Source organism: Zingiber officinale, chromosome 2B (assembly GCF_018446385.1).
Source record: "Zingiber officinale cultivar Zhangliang chromosome 2B, Zo_v1.1, whole genome shotgun sequence".
Classification (NCBI taxonomy): Eukaryota; Viridiplantae; Streptophyta; class Magnoliopsida; order Zingiberales; family Zingiberaceae; genus Zingiber; species Zingiber officinale.
In genome coordinates this window covers 2,909,583-2,935,217 of record NC_055989.1, presented here as the reverse complement: position 1 = coordinate 2,935,217, position 25,635 = coordinate 2,909,583, and the positions used below count along the sequence as shown (strand labels likewise).

Sequence of the window (25,635 nt, the reverse complement as noted above, 5' to 3'; positions counted from 1 at the left end):
AATGGAGCTGGTCTGATGGGAGGTAATTGCCTCAGGCCATGGCCCTCAGACTATGTTTATAAAAGCGTGTAATGGGGACTAAATGAATGATATATAATGTAAGGAAATATAATAGACTGACTTGATTCAGTTCATTTCACTATTTAATGGTGGATTTGGCTCGATTGTAAATTAACTATGAATTATATTCTGATGAAATGATTATTATAAAATTATAAAAATGATTATTAGTTAGTTTATTGGAAGATTAGCTATTTCTTATTGTAAAGGGAATATATAAGCCTGACAATCTAAATATGTAATCCAACTCAAATTGGCTCATGTCCAACGCGATCTGATAGATGTTGGATCATGCCATGGGTAGAGATAGATCGTTTGGCCATAAATCATTCCAGACATGGTTCAGTAACAAGTCATACTGGGCATGACACCCCATCCACAAAAATCATGTAAAGGTTAGGATATTTAGAAGACACTTTTTTTAATTTAAAAAAATGTAAAAAAAAACAAAAAGATTAATCATTAAAATAATTATATTAATCAAAAGCTTCAAAAGCAACAAAAAGGGTTGGAGCACTTTTGTCCTGCAAAATGGTCCAGGCATATATCAAACTTCCAAAGCCTTCAACTTAGCGCAAAAAAGTGGGGCCGAATCCTCTGGACCGTTTTTTGCGATCCAAGTGATAATCTTTTTGCATACATTGGTGAAATAGATGACCCCCACTCATAAAATAGATGGGGACCATTCATCCCCACCAATACATGCAAAAGGATCATCCTCTGGATCACAAAAAATGGTCCAGAGGATCTGCTCAGAAAACGCAGTAGTATGAATATGGCACGGGAGATTATTAAATATCAACTTCAGCATCGAAGGCATTCATTCGATCAACAATAACCAAATGCTTATTCCATAAAACAATAAATACCTCAAATTGTGAGACCTCCATCTGCCTCAATATTATGTTGTTTTGCAGAAGAATTGCCGAAAGCATAACTAGAGGATCTGAGATCTGTAGATATCTTGACCTGTGGTTGGAGGAATGATCGGACTCAATCTTATGGAGAATGAGTATGGAACAGGAGGCACTAGGTACTCGTCGTGGACACAAGGTGACCAACTGTCATCACCACCTATACCCATGTGTTTGTGGTCAAGGTGCACCTGCAATCCAAAAAGGAGCATGATTTCACAACAGCCATAACTCCCCAGTGGGTGCGAACAGTTTGTAGTATCTCTTTGCACCCACAAGTAAAATTCACGAGGTAATTGTAATCGGTACACAACATTTTACCCAAAGATTTTGTACATAGAAAACAAATGGAGTGAACATTCAAACAAGATAGCAGTGTCTTGTTGGCTTATTTGCTGGTCAGATAAATGCTTACCAGTTTGGTGGATGTGGATAATACCATAACTGTATAGAATAATTTGCCAAGTTAAGACCAAGAAATCACTAAAAAGTTGGAGAAATTTTGCAATGACCCAGAAATAAACAACAAGGTATATGATGCAGCAATTCCTCTTAATTGTTTTTCACTAGTTCAAGTATGTTTGCATCAGCCACACGGATAAGTTAGCTGGATTTTCAGAAACTGCATATTTAGAGTAACTTTATTGGCCGTAGATTTTCATGCAAGATGTAAAACAAGAGCATGCAATGTAATTCTCTCGCATATGCACATGTGGGATCGATACCTCAACATAGTCCTTTTCGACTAGGTAGTGGTTGTGAGTTGCTCTCTCAAGCTCTGCAGTTCCATAGAAACTTGCACTCATTTGCATAGGTGGTGAGGTACCATAAGCAGAAGCATATAGACCAACTCCACTGCTATTTTGAAAGGCTACCCATCTTACATCTGTGCGTCCAGAAGATTCTACAGGAAAGATATAAGGAACATGCAAATCTTGGACACTACTTTCGTATATGCCAACATGAGCAGCTTCTTTTCGATCAGGATAGCACTCAAATGGTCCTTTACCATACCAGGAGACATGATCTAGTGATTTCTCTAAATGAAAGACAACTCCAACTCGTGGAAGAGGTGGAAGATCATTTTTAGGATTTACCATATAATCAACAATGACATCACCAGTGCTGTGGATGTAATAATTAACTTCAACTTTGCATTGAATATGTATAGGCTCAGACTCCTGGTTAGAGCTTTTGGATTTCAGCAGGATTTCTTGATCCTTTGGAACACCTATAAATACAGTTTTGACATGAACCATATTACTTGTCAATTCCTTCACAGAGCATTCATCTGTATGGAATGTGAGACGATCCAGTAAGGCGGCCTTCCATTTGCAGAGATAGCTGTTGGGGGCTCCTCCCTTATCATTGTCAGTAGGTGCTCTCCATAGGCAGGGAAGTAACCCTTGATTAATTAATGAACACTCTCCAACCTGTTGTCAATCAAGAGCTTAAACAATTTCTTATATTATTAATTTAAAATATTCTCTACAAGTACAACAAATGAATTATGGGTTTTCCTCATTAATCACTTTCCCTTGGTAACCAGATTGAACCTTTGTTGGCAAACCAAAAATAAGCAAACAAATGTTACTAATGCTATAGCCTAAATTAATGTAAACAATAGCCTTGACATATGAAATAATAGTTAATATTGCTAAAGTGATTGAATGATGCTCAATATACTGCAAAGTACAATTTTTTGGCTCATAAATGCTTTCAGACATTCACGAAAATAGGACCAACTAAAGTTGAATTCTATTGAGATGTTATGAAATAATCTCACAAAATTTTCTAAATGATATGGTAGGACAAATGTTACACTCTAAAATTCAAAAAGACTTAAAAAATGTAAATAGTTATCATTTCGAATTATTAGAACTATATTAAAATTTCTTCAAGTTAATAACAATTCATTTACGTAATGCTATAGCTCATAACTCTCCAAGTGAGATTAAACAAACGTGTAAAAGAGTTTATACCAATTCATCCCTAGTTTACATTGGGGTTAGAATCTGGTGTTGGATGTACAAGTTTCAAGAGTTCTGTACTTGTTAATAAATTCTTCCTCCTCTGACTTTGATAGTGATGGCATATCATCTAGGGTTTGGCCCATGTATTTATTTGGACATGACTTTGGCTTTTGAACTTATATATTAAAATAGTTATTCACTCATAAATTGAGTGCAAAATGCAATGCCATGAACTGCAGTATGCAGTCATACCTCTATTGGGCAGCCACTGGGTATCACTTTTATGGAGTGACGTAACCTAATTGATCTTTGCCAATGACTATTCATAGTTTTATTGATATAGCATGATTGTCAGAGAACACCTTTACTATTATAGTCTTCTACTTGTGTGTGTGTGTGTGTTTTGAGGGGGTGTTTAATTTTCATATGTAGGCTTGTAATTGTATTGATCATGGTTTATTGGTTGCATAGAAGTCACTGTTGTAGTTCTACTGAGATGCTAATGATGACGTGTCGATATATGCCTCTGTTGGGCCTTATCCATATGCATGCACACATTTTTGTTGCCTTCCTGACTAGAATTTTTGTATTTACTGCTTTTTTGTTCAAAGTTAAATTTCAAAGTGGATGTCAAGTTAGTTAAGCAAGATTTTCCAAGGATCATAGTGGTTATCCAATAGAGGTATGATATATTTTATTATGCTTACTCTAAAAATAGTAGCAACTAGTTATTTACATAGTTGACTCTAGGTGGGGTGTAAAAAATATGCAATAATTATTCTATGACTGTAGTTGCCTAAGCTATTATTTCCAAGGTCCAGCTAGTAATCCTTTAGGAATCAAGATGCATCTGAGGACCTCCATCATCCACAAGCATCTAATCTCTAACATTTGCCAAACCAATATATAACAAAGCTAGGTCCTGGGGTATATAATACCAGAAATTTCCAGATGTATTTTGAGAGTATCAAAAGCACCACAAGATGCAAACCTTCACTTTGATGCACAAAATTTATGATTGAAATGTAAATATGAGCGCCACCCTCAAGAAATTACCTTCCAGCTCTCAATTGTTCCAGTCTGGGTGTTAAGTTTGATTTGCCAGGAATTCTGTTTCTCAATTGCTATGATGTTGCCAACATTTTTGGATATCAAATTGGAATCTGAAATCAATCTTACAACCTGCAAATAAGAATCACAGGTCATGCAAAGGATAAATGGCATGATATTGATATGAATAGAGGTTTGCTGAAGAAGTACATGAGGAATGGAATCATCTTTAGCAGATAAAATTAATTGAGTAGAAGCTAGGACATGGCAATCTTTTGCCCACCGGGTTGAATGTCTAAGCTTTCCAATAATAGTCAAAAATACTTCTCTAGCTGAGCATGCTTTCCAAACAGAATACCATGGTGCTGATTCTTGTTCAATGCCATAACTCTCTTGGGCTTGTATTACTGGAAGATTAAGTGTTCCACAACCTAGGTTGCATCCATCTCCATGAAGATGCCAACTGAATTCTATTTCTTGTGTTGTGTTGAAGTACTGTGCATTAGTTATCTAGAGAAACGTAGATATAAGATATCAAAATGCTGTTCATTCAGATACACAATGAAATTAAAAAAAAAAAGCAAGGACGTACCTCAACTTTGGTTTCAGCTAAAACAATTTTTATTGGCTGATAAAGATACTTAACTTCTGAAAATAACCATAATAACAACAGATAAGGATTTATTTTTAAAATGAAGATGAAAGGAAACCAAGATGACAATAAAATCAACATTCATCCACATTAAGGGGATGTATATTAATATAATTACTACCATGCATTGCAGGGTGGGGAGTTCGATCAGGCCACACGATTCCATTCAGACAGAAGTTTAAGTCATTGGGACTATCTCCAAAGTCACCTCCATAAGCCCAGTGTTTACATCCATCAACATCAACTTTCAGTAAACCCTAAAGGCAGGCAATCAACTATGAGCATCCACCAAACCAGTTTATTAAAACTATCCATTTATAGCAAACAACAAACAGCAACTAACAATATTTGGTATAGTATAGGTACCAGTTTTTTGTCAAACCAGTAAGGGATCACTACTGCTGGTACCTCAAACCATGTTAATAAGAATTGTAAAAGCTTAAGATATTACCAATGGAAATGGAAACAGTAACTTTCCTAACAGCTGAGTTATTATTCAGAACACTCTTCTGTGACCATTATTCATGTCCCATATATGGATGATGTTTTACTCACTAACATTGATAGTGATACACAGAGAACTGCAGAAGTTAAAACATCTAGTAAGATCTCTTACTGGAGGTCAGGGACAACCTTGCACCTTTCATTGGATTTGTTGAAGAGAATTGTACTGCTTTGATGATCTTCAGTTGAGATACACAACTTTGATATTTATGACTTTATTCTTTATTATGTATACATGATGAGTGTTGGCCGTTCTCATTATGCACACATGCAAGATACTCAAATGCATAATAAAAAATAAAGGCCAACTCCCCCATCATGTGCCTGATAAAGAATAAGGGTTGATTTAGTTAAGTGTGCATAATATAAAAAAATTAATTTACCAGGTTCTAATAGACCTGGATTAGCAACCTATTCTAGGCAAAGGGTCCAATGGTCCATAAGGCATTTCCTACCCTAAATGTTATTTTTTTCCGTTTGGTCCAACCCAAAAGCTTTCAATTCACCCTCCCTAAAGTAACAGGCCAGCATTGGCACTTGTTGAAAACAATAACGACAGGTCTCCCCACTCAAGTGTTGTACGTTTTCCATGCCACAATTTAGTTGTTATACCTGACACTCAAATTTGAAATTGTTTCTCTATGCACTCACTTTGAAATAGTCCTTTAGAGGGGTTGTTGGGTTTTTGATTTGGTAGTCCTCTTATTTAGCAGCTACCTTACCTATGATCACAACAGAACTGAAAATTCCCTTTAGGAGTCACCCTACCATCCAAGGGTACTCACAACCATAAACAGGAAGATGCTCAAATCCCCTTCATATGCACTGACTTATTCAGATGACCCGGCTAGAGGGGAAAAAAAAGGCTTAGTTTTAGTCTTCCCTTGTAGAGACTTAAGTAACCATTAGGGATCTCCTAGACTTCCAACTAGACACAGAGGGTGAGATTGTCAATCCTTTACCTAAAACAAGAGTACAGAGATCCAAGTCACAGCCCTAAGACTCCACAAACTTCTCCTTGCTTGATGCACCGGCCACCAAAAGGAGAGAAGAGAGGAATTTCTTGAGGGGAGATGGACAGGGAGGAAGATGAAAAACCAAACTCTTGGAAAGAAATTGTGTTGGTCAGTCAAGAGGAGACAAAGAAGAAGATCATAAACCCTTTCTTTTCCTTTGGGTTGCACACATTACACAACAACAACAACAACAGAAAAGGTTTCAACCCCTTCATTCCCAGTTTTTTAAGTGAAACCAAATAAATCAACTTCTCATTTATACAAACATGGTTAGACACTTAGACTTGAATGCAACTTAACTGCGTAAACTGGCTCCAGTTCAAAAAATCAAGCCTAATCCTTTTTCAACTAAAACACAACCTGATAAAATTGATTCAGAATTTTACTAACCCATTTTCAACTAAAACACACCCCCAATAAAATCGAATTTCACTAAACTGACTAATACCACAACCATAATTCACCAATTTTCTTTAAATCACCGTGCTAATCCTCTCAATTAAAAGCTCCCAAACAATCATTTCTCAATCAAATTACAAGTCTTTAAATTAGCAAAAACAATTGGGGATATTACCCGTCTTTCCATCAAACTTTGCATTCTTTTCGTTTTAGTTTTAAGAGCTGAATGTAGTAGCAACAGATATGCTGTGGTGAGTAAAATAGATTAGGAATAATTATTCCTTGGAATAAAGCAAGGAATTGGAATGAAGGATGATCAGGGAATAATAATTCAGTGGGATTGGTATTTCTGTTAATTTTTGTAACCACACATATTCCATGGAAATTACAAGGAATAGAATAGCTATTCCAATAAACCAAAAGTACCATTCTTTTCTCATCTCTTACTAGGAGATCAACAATTAAAGCATGCGTTATGTTAGCATCACTAAGTTGATAACAAAACTATAACTTTGCACGACCAACATACAGAGAAAAAATAGAGACGGAAATATAGTGAATTAGCATGATTAATGGAAAGTGTTCAGTACAACTGGTTCAGAATCATAATAGAATAAATTTAATTATTATAGTAGAGCAACAAGAGTGACCAAAGTATCAGCACACAGTATAAAGGGATCAGAGTAGATAGAACTTAAAAACAAAAACAAAAACAAAAACAAAAAAACTGCTGAAATCATCTCGATTTCAATTAACCTGGTCAACCCAATCCCATATGAAACCACCTTGAAGTCCAAATGTTCCATTAATAGCCTCCCAGTATTTGTGAATATTTCCATTACTATTTCCCATAGCATGTGAGTACCTGACAGAGAAAAGCTTCAGAAAAAACTAATAACAAATAAAGTGGCAAAGAAATAACACGCTAAAACATTGTGATAGCAAAAGAGACTGTTAACAAGCATACTCGCAAAGAATCAAGGGCCGACTTTCATTTGGGTCTTTAGCAATTTTCAAAATGTCCCATACACGCATGTACATGGGGCAAATGATATCTGTTGATGAAGTCCTAGAACCACCACCTTCATAATGCAAGAGTCTTGATGAATCCTTCTCCCTAATCCAACCTAGAATATAATTTGGTATATATAGTCAAGCTTATGGAGAAATGATGGGTACAAGCCTAACACTACAATAATTCCTCTGCAATTCATTTACCTGCCATGGCACAATGATTAGGACCATATCCAGATTCATTTCCCAGAGACCATGATATGATACATGCATGGTTTTTGTCCCTCTCCACCATGCCAATTACACGATCTAACATAGAACTTGCCCATCTAGATTCTTGTGTTGGGTGCTTAAAAGTACTAGATAAATCAAATCCATGTGTCTCGATATTTGCTTCATCGATCATGTAAACCCCAAAAAGGTCACACAGCTCATACCACCTGGGATGTTGAGGGTAATGACTATTTCTCACAGCATTGATATTATTTTGTTTCATCACAACCAGATCCTTGAAAAAGGAGATGGAATTGTAGTCAGGTAAAAAGGCGTACTTTACCTAAGCTACAATAGTCTTTGTTGATGTACAACTCCATGAAAACAAATAAATAAACTGAAAAACAAGCACCTTGATCATGCATGCTTCCAGAGTTGCCTTTCCAGTACGTGGATGATGCTCATGTCTATTCACACCTCGAATAACCACAGGTTGGCCATTAACAAGCAATTGTTTTGGAGCTTGAGATATTTGCCTTATGCCTACTTGACATGATTCACAGTCAAGTATGTTCCCAGAGGAATCTTTGAGCACAAGAACAAGAGTATACAAATTTGGCTGTTTATCAAATGAGAAAATGCTATTTAGGGTCTAGGACTAATTCATTTGGTATTAATTAGAAAGTTAAATGTGTTTTATTTCCCTTACTAGATGTAATATCTTATTCAACTTTTCTTAAAAGTTGAGGAAGCTATAAATTTGACATGTTTCAAAAGACTTGGAATATTCTACCTGCTGTGATTTATTATTATTATTATTATCATACTAATACTGTAGTTGAGAAAGCTCTAAATGGATATGCATCATACATTAATTCTCCAACCATTTATAAGAAGTAAAGTTTAAAAAAGTATACGCAAGTGGTATGTGAAAACCTATTGCATAGCATGCACATATAGATGGAGGCATAGATGGTCAATGTTAAATATTGAAATATTTATATTGATAAAAAAGACTAGCTTACATATCGACACATAGAAGTGAAAAACACATGCAACATAAAGATCAATAGTAATCAACAGTATATAAGTAACCTGCGTGTAATTAATATCTAGTGCTCACAACTAGCAACCATATGTAGTCAATATTAAAATAGACTATATATAGTCAACCCTACTTAGTGGGATAAAGACTTTGTTGTTTGTGTATTAAAAATATTAACAAAAATTACATTAATAAAGATTTCAAACATACATGCAATTAATAAGTATATTTAATCAAAGTATCCATCATATTGGGGAAAAAACATATGTTGATCATACAATGCAGAACAAAAATATATCAATCAGTATTTGTAAATAGATCCCATAAGATAGGGATGACAATGAGGCAGAAGAGATTTTCAATTCCTATCCCATTCCATATAGGAAACAGGGTAGGTAAGAGAAATTCTTCACCATCCTTACCCCTCCTCATTTCTCATACGGGTTAGGTTTGGAATGACAATACAAAATATAATATATAATATAAAATACATATTATTATTATATATATAACATTGTAAATTAAATTCAAGCAACTCCGCCCATGACGAGCCAGTCATGGCCGATCCCAAGCCCGGATAAAGGAGAGGGGTTGCGTTAGGCTGCCGGCCAGCATTAAAACTATGACAAATATTCAATGGATCCATTAAACTATTGTGTTAATGCTAGGTTATTCCCCGAAAGCAACGTGTTGTAGGGTTTGACTGTAACGTCTTAGCAAAGAACACTACATCTCCAGAACTCGGGTGTATTGCTAAAGTACCTATATAACTTAACGAAAAGTTCTACAAATTCGCAGTTAGACCCGCTATATTATATAAAGCTGAATGTTGGACTATGACTCGAGCACATGGGCAGAAGATGAGAGTTGCAGAGATGAGGATATTAAGGTAGATGAGTGGGCATACGAGGATGAACAAAATAAGAAATAAGAGCATTAGAGAGAAAGTTGGAGTTGCATCTATTGAGGGAAAACTCCGAGAGACACATTTAAGATGGCATGGATATGTACTTAGACGATCAATAAATGCTCCAGTTAGGTAATGTGAAACAATGACAAACAGGCATATCAAACGAGAATGACCAAAAAAGACTTCGTTAGCAACAATAAAACAAGATAAATTTATTTAAGTATAGATAATGGTATAGTAGGAGATAGAGCTTAATGGTGTAAAAGATCCATATAGCCGACCCCACCTAGTGGGATAAAGCTTGGTTATTGTTGTTGTAAATTAATTCAAGCGAGTCTAGCAGAGTAGAGCTTAAAAATTCAATCCATACCTGCCTCACCCCACATATAAGAGTTGTTTCTTAGGCCTCATCCCTATCCCATTTTTGTTTCAGGTGAAGTAGAGTGGCCTCAATCTGGTTAAGGTTGGGATGGGTCTTGATGGGGCGAGGTAAATTGTGATCCTTAATGTGACAAATATCATATATATGTGTGACAAGCATATAATTAATTTATCTATCACAGTATCACTTGCAAAATAAGTATTTAAGTTAGACACAAGCTACCAATTACCAGATACCAAATAGAATAATTGGTTTTAAGCCAATTCAGCTTAGTCTAAAATGGTTCACATGTCTCTCTTTTAACTGCACTTGCAGACTGCATGTGTTATATGTGGGTTGTTACTGCACACGCAGACTGCATGTGCTATATGTGGGCCACAAGCAACTTCTACGTGATCTCCTAAAATTCCACCTTGGGAAATGTTCTCATAATAGAGAACAACAAAGAACCAACAACACAGAAGTTGTTAATCCACTGTTACTTCATTTTTCCCCCACTTTCTTTCTTCCTCAAACATAGGTTCTTCCTCCATCAGCATAGATTGGCTGAAGCAACCTATTTTATTACTGGATTAAGTATATCCAGTCAAATCTAAAGAATCCAGGAAGAGAATGCCTGACACTAAGTGTCCCAAGGAAGATTCGATTTTCAAGTAATGGTATCTGTACCCATAGCAAACTCTCGTTAAACAGATAAGTAGCAGCCAGTATACAGAGAAGTTGTGCCGAGACCATTGATAGACCACTTACACGCATGGCATGATGCTCAGGCTTAAAAATCTTCAATAACAGATTTTAACAAGATTTTGTATCCAGCAAACAACAGCGCATCAGCCTACTGTATTTAACGCAAATGTAGTGTCAAAAAACTCTCATAATGAACAAAAGCAAAAAATCGAAATTTGACTAGCACAATGTGAAATTGCACATATGGGCAGGTTGGATTGATTGACAATAAAAAAAAATGAAAAAAAATTAACAGAATTTTGTTTGATCTCATCAACATTCTATGGCCCAAAAAAATTCTTAAAACGTGCCCTTGTCTATAAGACTTAAGTATGATATTGATTTGCCCATGAAGTTTGACAATGCTACAATGAAATAAAAATTAGTTTGAAAGAAAACAGCCATCTATCATAACTTGCAACATTTTGTCTTGACAACAATAAACAAGTAACCCAAATATTTCAATGTTTCTACAAAAAGATACTGAGACATCTCATATAGTTGGACTGACAAGTACATTTTCCTGGATAGAACTAGCACCTAGATTTTAGTCCAACAGAATTTCATAAAAAAGAAAAGAAATAAATATAATGAATTCTAGAAAGTAAATTATGTATCCAAATTGCATCAAGACATAGAAAAATATAACAAATAATTAACTTATCCAACGTTTCTGCATTCCTTTTTGGAAACCTCAAAGAGAACGACAGCTTCAGCACATCTGCATGTTGGGCTAATTCTACCAATAGCAATTAATTGTTATACAACTTTGTTTGCTTCAAACAAAATTAACTAGCATTGTTGTGTTTGTTTGACAGCAAAGACTGGTTAACAGCCGTAAATATTTCAAAGACAAAAGGTTAGCTCAGAGAACCATTTTTGTGAGTCAAGAAGCTATTCTTGATCAATGTATTTCAAATTAAAACTTGAACTATCACTATTTGATTTCTTAATAACCTTGGCAATCCTATTTGACATAAATATTTAAATAAATAAATATTAAAACCATGACTGACAAATTTAAATCTATACATGATACTAAATATACATATCTAGTAAAATATATGCCTAGATTAGCCCATCATAGGCTATGCTTAGCCAAATTAAGCAAGAAGAAATAAGTAAAAAGCCAAATATTTAGAATATTTAAATTAAAATTTAATAATGGCAAAATAAAATGGTTATAGAATTAACCCACATGTCAGGTCGTTTTTGGTCCATGTATTGTTGTACTTAATAAACAACAGACACCAGAAGTCATTTTCAAATCAATATGCACAATTTACTTTCTAGAAAATTGGTTCCTTCCAAAGCAAACTATTTTTACATAGCTTCGCTTTTGGGCTCATGAAGATTGCAAATAATTGATAAAGCCAATTAAATTTTAGATAAGTTAACCAGTAAATGTGCTAAATGTATTGCAAGGGAAACGCAATGATTGAGTAGTAAAATGAAAGATCATAGATTGTCGTGTCCTGCATCAAAATAAATTGCTTGCCTAGAATGTTGAGATGTCTTACATGCTCACTCGACCAAAGTCTTGGTTTCTCTAATTTACCCTCAAGCAAATAGAAATGGGACCCAAGACTTCCAGTTGGAGGTGGTCTCAGATTCAAATGCAAAACATCATATGAACTTAGATCCATTTCGTCATTATCTTTTCCACTGGTAGACCATCCAGAATTGTCATACAATGTTGCTTCCATGGTTATGTTGGAAAGACTAACATTTTCACAGTTCTGCCAGAGATCAAGTTTTACTTCAACCTGAACAAGTCATAGATAGTGAGTCCGAGCCAACAAATCCACACCTCAGTAAAATGTTTCTCAATGGTAAAATTCAGCATCTAGAGAATACAACTGAAGCAGCATATAAGCAACTAAATGTAGTCCAAACAAAAAGAATCTAGATTAGCTGAGGGTTTTCAGAATAAAATCTGAGAAATTGTGAGTCAATAGTTTGGTTCAATCATCAATGATAAGAGCAATGAGCATATGAAAGGCATATGCTTGAACAAGTTTGAGTGCGCAAGGTCGAAAATACACCTTTTCAAGGCCTTCAAATTTTTTTTTTGTTTTTTTTAGTAACAAGTTCTGGCTCAAGATTTCATTTCAAAAAGCCTGAAATGATACAACGATCCTACAATGATCTTCAAAAGATTTAGACATGATTAAACTTAATTTAACCACTAACAAAATGATGGGGAAATTTTCTCAGATTAACAATTGCTGAAACTTGAGCAATTGATGTGGACGCCTTTGTTGGGCGCCACTATAATCGGAAGCAAATTACTAGCTGGGAATAAATCTGCTACTATCTAATTTGACAATTTGAAATAAATCTGCTACTACCTAATTAGCTACTGAATAAATCTGCTACTGCCTATTTGGTTACTGTCCAAATTCTGCTACTGCCCAAATTGGCTACTGTTATAAGTAGAAATAAATAAAGGGCATTTATTTATTTGATTCCTTGTTTCCTTTAGGGATTGTCTTTTCCTTTTTTTCTTGAATAGTCCATGTAATTAACTCCTTATAAAAGGAGTAATCAATGAAGAAAGGAAGAAAATTTGAGTAATTGGGACTCTGTCTAGGACGAGTCTTTCCTTCTCCCTTTTCCCCTTACGTGTTGCATGGCCAAGTACGGATCCGAATCTCGACCTGTGACTCGATCCTATACTCGAGACCATATCAGCAATTTATAAAAATTACTGCTTGTCAGAAACTTGATATAAGCAATAATATTAATATACACACATGAGGAATAAGTTCAAGTGCCCTAGTAACTGCAATGACAACAGAAATTTAGTTCAATCCATGCATTGCAATTTATTTTAGTGTTCTGCATGTTGTCCTCCTGCAGAACCATGCCTCTTTCATTCCAAGTTTCACAGTTGGTCTTGTATTCTTAGATCTCTTGCCGTCACTTCTCTCCAGTGTCTGCTCACTCTCATTTCATTGTGCCCATTCTGCTCAACTTCATAATTCTTGCAAGGTAAACTATTTTAAATTAACTTCATTATGAATCTTATTCTTAACTAGTATAAGAAGTAAGCTTAGCTTGTTTTCAAGTAGGATATGAAATAGGATTTCCAATCAAAGCTACAATTTAGAGGTAGATTAGTAGCTTTAAATAACGTACTTTCAGATAATTTAGCAATATAGCTCAGTATCTGAATGTAGGGCATAGGAATCATTTCACACTGAAAACCTCCATCAGTGATTTTTTTAAAATCACCTTGATGAGGTTTTACAGTTTGAAAATTTCTTTTATTCACAAAAAAAATATGTTGTAACGGTTGCTTTAGGAGTTCAAAGGAGTAATCTTAGCAAACATATATTAAGGTGATTTGTGCAATCGAGGTACATAAAAAAACACCTTAAGGTTATTTTCCTGTAGCTAATAAAATTTGGTGGGCACTTCCCATCCAATTGCCTCAAAAAAAATGAACTATAAGATTTGTTTAGTTTCATGTAACAAATCACCTATAGGAAAACTAAAATCTATTTGAAGGGAATGATGGATAACAACACCAGACATTAAGAAGTCAAGGATCTAAATGAATAATGAATTTACTGTGTTTTAGTTGATAGATCAAGTTTTTCCTTTATGTATAACAATACTTCATCTGAAGGCAAAGAGTATGTTGGCTATTATACAAATTGAGAAAGAAAAAAAGGAGAAGAAAAGAAAGCATATTCCTTGTGTTATCTTAGAACTGCACCAATTATTTGGGTAGGCTACATCTGTTGAAATTCGCATCATAATAATACTTAACTGACCTAAATCAAGGTTAAAATTTTTGGTTCAGAGCAATTTCAATTGCTGGTTTGAATGATACATAATGATATCAGCATACAATACAGGAGATTCCAGAAGCACCACTCAATTTTAACTGCATCCCAAGGAAGTAATTTATATTCCTCTTTCCTTATTGAATTACACAACCAAAAAGACTTTTATGAAATTAAGGAAAGAACAGGAGCACTAGATGTGATTTCAAAAAACATAACACCAATGGTGGAATGCATAATGGATTATATTCACATGAACTATTAATAAAACACAAAATACCCGACAATTCCTTTTATGCAACTGAACCACTAAGTTTGGATAACTGTTTTGAACATTTAATCTGTAATTTACCTGAAGATCAGCTGTGAGAAAATTTTGGTCCAGAGTTGACTTGAAAAAGTAATCTGTAATAAATACCTGCACAAGTACAAGGTTGCAATCATCATATAAAATAAAGATGTCAAATTGCCTTGGGGAGTTTGAAAAACTTGTGAGGCCATCACCGATCTGCACTTCCCGATTTACCCAAGTGGCCAGTGGGAAACTTTGGCCAAGCCAGTCACCTTTTTCTTTGAAAAGATGCCAAATTGCCAACAACAAGGAATGATGTTTCATATAAAAATATACTGTCAAAAAGAATTCAATTCCTACTTTACATATAAGCTGAGAAATGGACCAATAAAATGAGAAGATAATACATCTCTTGACAAACATAATGGAAAGTAAAAGAATGGCTGTTTGATAATTTAGAATAAAGTTCTTAAATTTTTGTATTTTGAGTGTGTTAATTTTTGGAGAAATATTCTACATAATCTTAGTAGCCCTTACTACCTATATTATATAATATGAATATATATAGATAGATATTATTGATGAAACATTACACTAACATCCCCATATTATACACAATACATGTCATGCTCATAATCCTCCTCAAGATGATTCAGATGTATTATAGAAACCAAGCTTATATAGATATATTGTAACTGTAACGATTTGGTTATTAAATTCACTACCAATTAATCATTAGAGCCAAAAAAAAGAGGTGATGATCTCCATAAATTGTATCTTCTCTCTTTAAAATGGTAATTTTTGTCCTCTTATGAAATATTATGTTCTAAGTTATATACATAGCATTTCAGTACAACTTCATTAGCTTTGTAGGAACATATCTCAATTATCAACCCAAATGAGCTTGCACCTTGCTAAGGTCATGGCCTGATACTCTGTCCCTATTTGCCATAAACTTTAAGGATTGAAGACAAGGATAACCAAGGCATCTATGGATCTGGAGAGGAAGAGTGCAACCAAAAACGGCAATGATGTAGGCACATCCAACTCACGACTCACACCAACATCAATCACTTTGCTTGTCTATGAATTTTAAATAGAAACAGAGGTGGCATCAAATAAAATAGAGCAGTTTAAAGATTTACTAATAGAACAAATTTAAGGAAATTATGATAACATTTTTATGATTTACTATACAGAGGTTTTCTGATAGGAGGTTCTGTAGATAGTTAGAGGTATGTAATGATGAAGGCTTGACTTCATCAAAGGTCTATGATATCCACAATTATGAATCCCTAATAGTTGAATTTCATAATCACAAAACAATGTCATACACCAGATCAATAAGTCAACAACTTGGGGCATACTGAGGTGCGCAATTTTTTGCACCAACAAAGAATCTTTTGCCAACTGATGGCTTGATTTTCCAAAGTTTGTCTTCATTCATTCAAATTTGATCCAATAAAAAGAGCAGCCCGGTGTACGAAACTCCCGCCATGCGGGGTCCCGGGGAAGGATTCATTGTACGCAGCCTTACCTTGCTTTTTGCAAGAGGCTGTTTTCAAGATTCGAACCCGTGACCTTTTGATCACATGGCAACAACTTTACCATTGCGCCAAGGCTCTCCTTCAGTTTCAAATTTGATCCAATCTAAACTTAAATTTGAATACCATATATCTTTACCCTTTCCAATTGGATCAGGTATTTTTGTTTGGACCAGAAAATTTTCTGATCAAATCAATAACAGACATCCAAGAATTGAGGCATGAAACCTGATTGTGAACCATGGTATTGACAACTAATGGTATATATGCGGTGCAAGGATGTTGGCACACTGAACTACTCCTATAGCCCTAGTATGTGGACATGAACGAAATTCCAACATGGATTAACAAAGACTTCTATGCATGCAGAAAAATTGACATAAACCAAACCTCGGGCTTTGATAGAAGAAGTACATCCCGGTGAATACCAGACAACCACCAATGGTCTTGATCTTCCAAATATGAACCATCGCTCCATCTCATGACTTGAACAGAGAGAACATTATCCTTGTCCAAATCAAAAGGGTAGCAGTGATCAGTAATTTCAAACTCAGCTGGAAGTCTGCTATCCTGACTGCATCAGCACATGTGGGACATGGTACAAAGAATGAATAGGAAAATCAAGGTTTCGTGCAATGAAATAGGCATATTATCATTCTTAAGTTGCAGACTAAAAATTGGCATGTTCAAATAGGCTATCAACATAATACTTACCAAGGCATATCAATTTTAATATTAAACAACATTTTGCATGTATTCCCCGTTTTATAATAATTAAGTTATTTGAGTGATTGGGTTATCAGTATTGTGGGTTTAATCCGAAAGTGGATTTTCCAGTTCCAGAGTATGGTGTTGAGTCTATGCACACACATATACACACACATACAACATGTTGTCTTAAAGCTAGTTTTCTTTCGCCACTTTTCTCTTTTCTCTTTTCATAAATATTTTAGAAAATTACTCTAACTAATTTTTTTGAGTCCGCCATTGCCACTCACTGTTGTTTTTCCCTAAGAGCATACACATCAGCTTCCCTAAACATAGAATTTACCTTAAATTTTACATTTTACTTAAAAAAAACTTTGCATTAGCTACCATATCCATTCTCTAAATTTAGATTTCATGAATAGTATTTCTCTAAATTTAAGAAATGAAATCCATTCCCAAACATTAAAATATCATTTAATTTAGGAGAGAGAAAAAATAAAAGGAATGGATTGGATAATAAAAAGTAGATATTACATAGGGAGAGAGAAAAAATAATAAAAAATGGAAGAGAGAGAAGAAAATAATAAAAAAATAGAGATAATGGAAATTTTAGGATAGTTGATGTAATATGTGGTGAAAATGATGATTTAAATTTAATAAAGTGGATGATTTACCTCAAATTTTAGAGATATTATAAAGAAATTCATGTGGATGCTCTAACAATAGAATGCTTCCAATCTATTAGGAACACCTCCCCACCCTACTGATGCCAAAAGGCAAAAACCCTTCCTTGACAAGTTTCTCTCACCACGAGCATTATGTGGATAGTGGAATCCCTCTCCCACTGGTCAAGCTTCCTTTGTTACCCTTTTCGCATGACGAGAAGACTAATGCAGTGGTAACCCATCATATATGGTAAACACACCATGTTCTTGATAACTCTCTTCAAGGTACACCTCCTCCAAGCTTCTCCCTTTGCATCCTCTTCACCGGTCCCCACATCAGCCACTAAAGAGTGCCACAACATTAAGGGAATGATCCTCTTCTTAAAGTTCTCGCATCGCTTTTACCACCTCTACATGTAATCACAAGGCAGCTTTCACACTAACTCTAGCTATCCTCACCTTCTTTGATGCTCGCCTTGGCATTCAATTCCTTCCCCTCCATCATATCTAATCCCCTTAACCTCCATAATGTTTGTAGTTCCCCTCCTTCTTGTGATCTCCCATTGACAATTTTATCCGACTCTTAGTGGCAATATCTTGCACGTTTCAGAATAACCAAATTTTGACAAAAATAAGGAAGCTATGCGGAAGATTTGCATGCTCTCCTTTTTGTTGATAGTAGCTCATTAAATATCCACCCAAGCACAAGCAAAGTAGATGCACCCTCTCGATTCACCTTCAGTAGCAACAAGATACTCCACTACAATTCAGACCAAAGCCGAAACACTCCTACACTCTGCTGGTATATCTACTCCAGCTGTTTAGCGCTTGGCTTAAATGAATTTGCTTAGACTATGTTGTCAAGCCAATAAAACAACAGATTATTAGACCATGTTTGATGTCGCTATTTTCCAAGAGGAAAAAAAAATATGCCGAGGGAAACTTACTTTGATGAATCCATGAGCAACAATGATTAAAATTCAATTATACAAAGTCTGGCAAACAATAATCATAAATTAATTATCAGATGACTAGCACAATCTACAATGATTGGATTTTGTATGAACATGAGCAATGCATGAAAAAGGAGCAATAATACAACAGGATTAATAATGAGAATTTCTAAGAAGACACACCTATACCCGATAAGAACACCATTCACCCAAACAAAAAAGGCAGAATCAACAGCCTCAAAATGCAGCAGTATTCTCCGACCTGACAAGTATAAACACAAAGTGGGATAACTAAATGCCTAGTGGAGGTACATCAAAACAGTCTCTACTGGATAATCAATATTAAACAATAAAGTTGAAGAACACAAGAAGGTGAGAGATGCAAATCTGTACAAATATAACAAGTTCATCTACTATCCTCCGATTTGATTTTTCAAGCTCACAAGTGGTGCAATGATCAAGAATTCCCTTTTCTTCCAAAAGATGAACTGCTGCTAATTAATTGCTTTAACTTGCTAGTGTCATTCCCACAAACACATGTTAGTTATTCATCTTACTTTACTGCCTTGGTTGGAACATTACGACCCTGTTGTACTTATTGTTGATAACATGTCATATATAGCTATGCCTAATACCGTATCATATCACTTTTCTCTTCTTATTAGTTAGTATATCTTCTTTTGATGCATTAGTTCATCACGAGATTATGAATTACATTTACAAATGCACATTCTCAATCCACATCATCACCTATCGCCTTGGTTGGACCACTACAATCCAGCTGTACTTCAATGTTAATAACACAAATGCCATAAATAGCTCTGTGCTATAGTGTGTCCTATCTCTTGTTTCTTTTTCTTCTTGTTTTATCTTCTTTTGCAATATCTTACAAGAATATGAATCTAATAGAAAACCAGTGGTCAAGAAAATGATGGCTAATTCAGATAAATACATGCACAGATGCATCCCTTGAAATTTGGGAATATTCCATAATACCCTCTCACTCAAATTTTAAATTCAAATCATCACCAAGTCCCTCTATCAATCCCATATGACAAAAAGAAATGTAAAAAGAAACAACCAAATTCCAAGGGGTAGATGTAATTCATTTTCTGCCAAATAATAAAAAGAAAAGTAAAAAAAGCAACATAAATCTAAAGAATCAACAACAACAAATGATACAGCAAATAAGCCAAATGAACATACCTTTCCATTCTTTCGGAATACGAAAACTTTTACGATAACATCCAGTTGGGTTATCTGAAGGAACATATGGAGGATTCATGGGGAAAGGGTAAACAATATTTGTATAAATGGGACAATCAAAACCATGCATCTGCCAGTTTGATGGAACTGCTCAACAGTGGCAATTGTGTCAGAGTTGGTAATTACACAGTAGCACATATGAAAGACACAGGAAGAGAGAGGGGCATGCCCATGAAATCATGCTAAAAATTAACCAAGAGGGAAAGTCACAGAGAGTCTAGTATTTCCACAAAATTAAAGTTAAACTAATGCCAAATGCCAATCATTAAAGCATGATCTGTATTGTGAAGAAAGCACAAACATATCCAGTATACTTAACTAGTTGAGATTTTCCTTCTATTAATGTTAAAATAATATCATAGATTGATCATTCGAGATCAAAATATATAAGGTAAATAAACAGTAAGAGTATGATATTTATCTTTCAGAGCCATATTAACAATGATGGAAACTCTTCCTCTGAGAACTTCAGCTTCCTCAATAAAATATAAGATGATAATGTCCATCATTTCCTCAAATACAACACCATGGATTCTATTAGGAACAAAGATCAAGGAAAGTTAACAGGAGTTTCGATTCCATTTTTTTCCTCTATTAGCACCTATCTGCATGGAATAAAGACAGATGCAGCAAAGGAAAAAACAAAAGAAAAATGAAGACAGATGCACCTAGGAAATAACAGACAAATGTTGTTGATATAGCTCAGAACTAGAAACAGTAAACTTGCCTGGCAGTGTTACCCAGTCTGAATCATCAAAAGTAATATCATAGAAGTTCACAGGAACACTTTCGGGAGAAGTAGCTAAGAAGAACTTCCAGTGCCCACTTAAAGATTTCACGAAAGGTAATCCTTTGACCCAAAAAGCAGCACTCTCCAAAGCACCAAAAACAGCATCATCATGCCAGAGAGCCAAGTTTGCATTTAGAAAATCAACTTTGCTTCGTTCATACCAATATCTAAGAGAACCTGCATTAGTTGAAAACAAAGCTATGTGGTTAACTACATAACAATGCAATTGCATTGGCTCAAGTTATTGAATATAGAAGAATAGAAGAAATAGACGTATAAGGAAAAAAAGAAAAATTTCTCTCTACCTCTACGTTGCCATGACCAGGAAGTAAGATAAATGAGCAAAGACCAAGATCAGCAGTTATACATCTTCAATTAAACAACATAGAGTAACAATTCATTTAAAGTGAATCTAAAAGCAGGCACACAGTGAAAAATAGAAAGAAAAAAAAAAGAAAAAGAGACAATACTGCTGCATGAGATTCCTTCCAATTACTTATACAGCTTCTAGGAACAGTCAATGCCTGAAGCCTTAGCATTGTAAGAAGTCGCTAATAAACTCTTGATCACAGAAGAAATCATTGTACAGGATGAAGCAATCTCCAAAGGCTTGGTTTAGAAAATTTAGCTTTGTCTTCTTCAAGTTGAAATTACCAAAAGCATGTCAGATCACTCATTATTTCATCTCATATATGTTAAAAAAGTGTATCCTTATTGTCTATGTAGACAATATCATTATCACAAGTATGCTTTCATTGGAATCACACAGTTGAGGTACCTCCATCAGGATTTCCAAAACATGAAAACAATCAGATCATAACATGATACTAGGTTAAAATAATAGAGTAACTATATCCAATGAAAAACATCAAGCCCAACATATATATCAGATCATAACATGATAAACCTCATGCAAGACCAAACTATAAATTCTAACATTGGAAACTGAGCTTAAACTTTAAACCTTCATAAAAGCATTACAACCCTTAGAAATATATCAAAATGTTGTTACCTTCAACCGTATCATGTGAGTGAAGAGGAACATGTGCATCACGTTTTCTCCACTTAATAAATGATGGATCTTCCCAGATTCTATGAGAATAGTTATTGGGAGAAAGCAATCCAACTGGAGAAATGCTTGCCATGCTATCAGAAGCTTTTCCCTTTTGTGCAACAAAACTTCTGTAGACGACAGTATTTTACAACATCTGTCGAAAGGAATTCTGTAGACAACAGTATTTTTACATCATATGTTAAAAATAAATTTTAAGCAACAACATTAACATGTCAGGTACATGCCAAAAGTTTTAGTTCAAGCATTTATTAGTTGTTGGTTACCATTTGATCTTAGAGTTGACATAAACAATGGTAATAAAACCTAGATTTTAACAACTAACAGGATCAAATGAGAGGATGAAAATAGACAAAAGAAAAAGCGAAATATTTTTAGAAAGCTACAATAATGATTTCAATTGTTACAACAAACAAAAGAAAAATAAATAGAAATGATCTTTTGTAATCATAAAATGTCTCCGTAGCTCTCTAAAGTGTCATTACGTCAATTACCAGATTATAATTTGATCATTACTTGTTAGCTGGACTTTTCTCTACATGACAAAATATCCTCATTCACATGGGATTTGAACAGAATCAAAGGAACAAATCGCTTAACATACCCACACATAACAGTACACTATTTTGAGTGGATCTTCAACCTGATTTCATGAGGGGCTATAGTTTTTCCTCTATGAAAGCTTACTACAGCAGCTTAGGTGTATGCAGAATCAGATAGAACAAAATACCTTATAGAGAAGGATTTTTTTTTTCCTCAAGGATGTTATGAGATGAGATTATACTCATTTTCTTCGTTGGCATTGAAAGAGAAGTCTAGGGAGGATTAGACTTTTGCAAGGCACAGTTAGGGGCTTGTCCAGGTTTCTCTAGTGTTTCAAAATCCGACTTGAGGATTGAATTAGTCATCCCTCCAGATCATGATTTTTTTCAAAAAAACATATATATTCCATTGGAAAAAAAAAAAGGGCAGCCCGGTGCACAAAGCTCCCGCCATGCGGGGCCCTGGGGAAGGATCCATTGTACGCAGTCTTACCCTGCTTTTTGCAAGAGGTTGTTTCCAAGATTCGAACCCGTGACCTTTTGGTCACATAGCAACAACTTTACCGTTGCACCAAGGCTCCCCTTCATATATTCCATTGGAAGTCTTCAATTATTTCAACGGGCATTGAGCTTACTTGAATGAACTAGACGCACAGGTCAATTTAATTTTAACATTTGGTTTCTCAATACTTTTACTTGAATATCATATAGATTTGGATTCTCTTTGTGAAGTAGGGGCAAAATAAATTGTTATATCAGTGCTTCTGTTTCTCTTAATCTATTTGTATTTCTCTGAATCTTGTTGTCAGAGAAATCACACACGAGGTATCAATTACCACTATGGCAAAGATTTTATCATGTGGCTCCAAAATGAGAATGGTTTCAGCATTCTATCCACATCAATTTCCATTTACAGAGTGTGGTTTGGTATGGTGGATTCAAGCAAATAGCTTATTGAATCAATGGTAGTTTTTTTTGGGTAGTCAATCAACAGGTGGTGGTAGAACGACCACAATCCCAATCCAAAGTTACCTTATTCCATCTCCATCTGTAAACTCGACTGATGACGTTTTAGGACGTTATTATGTCACTATCAAAAGCATCGGCCAGTTAAACTTAGAAACGAAGAAAAAACCATATCCATTATTCAGGTCAAATTTGGTAGTATGGAAATACAGTACCTACAGTTCATTCATATTCAACCAAAACAATCAGAGCTTGATTAGAACTTAATTATAAATGGAAAATTTGACCAAATAACATCTCGATCTAAAGAAAATATGCACATCGCTAAAGAACAAGTGAATATTCACACAGACTATAAAACTCAAAACAACAACACAATGGGGCATGATCCGCATGGATGTAACTCAAGGATCGCCATGGAGTTGGGAGAATGACCAAATATACTGAACCTTGCAAGATAACATCGTAATAGACATGAAAGAGTTGCCGGTCGGTGACTTGTGAAGGGAAAACTATGGGAAGATGAAAGATAGGACGAGATGGCCGCCCGAGAGGGGATCAATCAAGACGCGTAGGCGGCGGATGGAGGAAGGGGAGAACTCACCGGCGATCGCCCGATGCGACAGTGCCACTCGCCACTCGCAAGACCGAGGATCAGAGAGATCTTTCTTATCCTATTATTTATGCCAAATGGACCAAAGAAAAAAAACCAAAAGGATATTTTTTTTATTATTTTAGTTATTTTTAATTAAAAATGTTATATGAACCGTCCATTTTATTCCCGTCTTTCACATCTCATAAATTTTACATTATATATGATAATAATTTTATCCAAAAGTATTATATATCTCATTTTTAATCAAAAGTATAAATAACTCTATAAGAATCTAAATTTTTGTCAAATTATTAGGTTTTTATATATTTTTTAAATTAAATGAACATTTTTTAAAAAAATTTATCTACTTTCAGAACACAAAATATATATATATATAGATGAATCTTATTGAAATTTAAATTTTTATCTCTTAATTATTTCTCTTAGTGTTTTGGATTGAATTTGAATCATGCAATAATTTAGAACTTATATATAGGGTTCTAAATGAATAAAATGCTCATGGACAAATTTAATATTCAATTTTATAAAAATTTATTTATGTTGGTTCTGTGCACACAAGATTAACTCAAACAACTTCTTAAATTAAATAAATAAATAAATTAAATAAATAAATTTGAACGTATATTTTCAACTAGTTAATATTATTGAACAATTTTATAAATATTATTAGTAAAAAATATTCATGAACAATATTCATGAAACATATTTATTAATAAAAATTTTATCAACATGCTAAATAAACAAAGAAATATTTAAAATAAATAAATGAGTTTTATTATAAGCTCAATAACCAACCAAGTAAACTTAAAATATAAAAATTTTAAACAATCAAATAAATTTAGATTGAAAGCTTGATAATATCTAAATAAATGAAGCTCAATTTAAGCTCAATTTAAGCTTGAATCAAACTCATGTTCATAAAAAAGAAATCAAGCTCGAGTTTATAAAAAAGAAACTATAGCAACTTTAAACAATCCTTTCAACAATTTAATTCATTTTAAATTTGACTTAATTATTTTATCAAATAAACTTAAATACTACTTGACTTGTTTACCATCTTACTTATATATTGTAATTTTTTTTAGTTAAAATCATTACATAATGTAAAGTTTAGCTTCTATTTGAGTTTTTTTTTATTGGGCCAAGACTTTAATATTTTTATAATTTATACACCTCTAGGGATAGTTATTAAAAATTGAGATAGGACAACTGTCTGACCAAAGCTATATGTTGCTCCGCCCCTAATATAATACATGAATGAAATTGGATAATGATGTACTAGCTCGAGAATCCTAACAATAAGCTATTGTAACAGACTCTTTCTTATAAAAAAAATTAATTTAATATCATATTTGATCTTAGTTAAAAAGTTGATAAAAATATGTTTTCTAACATCGTCGGTCTAAGGTATTTATAGAAATTTCTTTACTCGCTATGTTGTCAATTCTAAGATGTGTAACTAAAGAAAACTCTAGATTTTTAATTGATTAATAAGCATATGTTTATGGGAAATTACTAATAAACTTTAAAATTATTTTCCGCATTCAAAGAAAAAAAAAAAGGATATTA

General features: G+C 34.2%; 1 protein-coding gene across 2 annotated transcripts; it reads right to left on the bottom strand.

Moving 5' to 3' along the window:
- Positions 1-830: 830 nt before the first annotated feature.
- LOC122045087 (beta-galactosidase-like) lies at positions 831-24,147 on the bottom strand. Of its 2 annotated transcripts, none has more exons than XM_042605148.1 (18): positions 24,055-24,147; positions 21,883-22,093; positions 20,808-21,047; positions 20,021-20,167; positions 18,998-19,076; positions 16,879-17,062; positions 15,005-15,070; positions 12,379-12,624; positions 8,208-8,414; positions 7,787-8,090; positions 7,536-7,695; positions 7,325-7,433; positions 4,771-4,906; positions 4,590-4,645; positions 4,208-4,507; positions 4,004-4,129; positions 1,700-2,407; positions 831-1,165 (listed from the first exon to the last, which is right to left on the bottom strand). In XM_042605148.1, the coding sequence occupies exons 2-18, from the start codon at positions 22,013-22,015 to the stop codon at positions 998-1,000; spliced, it is 3,369 nt and encodes a 1,122-aa protein (XP_042461082.1). In that variant the 5' UTR covers positions 22,016-22,093; positions 24,055-24,147; the 3' UTR covers positions 831-997. The 2 variants fall into 2 exon arrangements, with proteins under 2 accessions (XP_042461082.1, XP_042461081.1); XM_042605147.1 differs by lacking the exon at positions 24,055-24,147 and adding an exon at positions 23,900-24,033.
- Positions 24,148-25,635: the final 1,488 nt, after the last annotated feature.

Excerpts from the sequence above, each read along its gene's own strand:
- LOC122045087 (XM_042605148.1), bottom strand. The coding sequence starts at position 22,015 with ATGGCAAGCATTTCTCCAGTTGGATTGCTTTCTCCCAATAACTATTCT. Across the intron at positions 8,091-8,207 it reads TGGAAGCATGCATGATCAAG|GATCTGGTTGTGATGAAACA; the intron begins GTGCTTGTTTTT and ends TCCTTTTTCAAG. Across the intron at positions 7,434-7,535 it reads CGGCCCTTGATTCTTTGCGA|GTACTCACATGCTATGGGAA; the intron begins GTATGCTTGTTA and ends TTTCTCTGTCAG.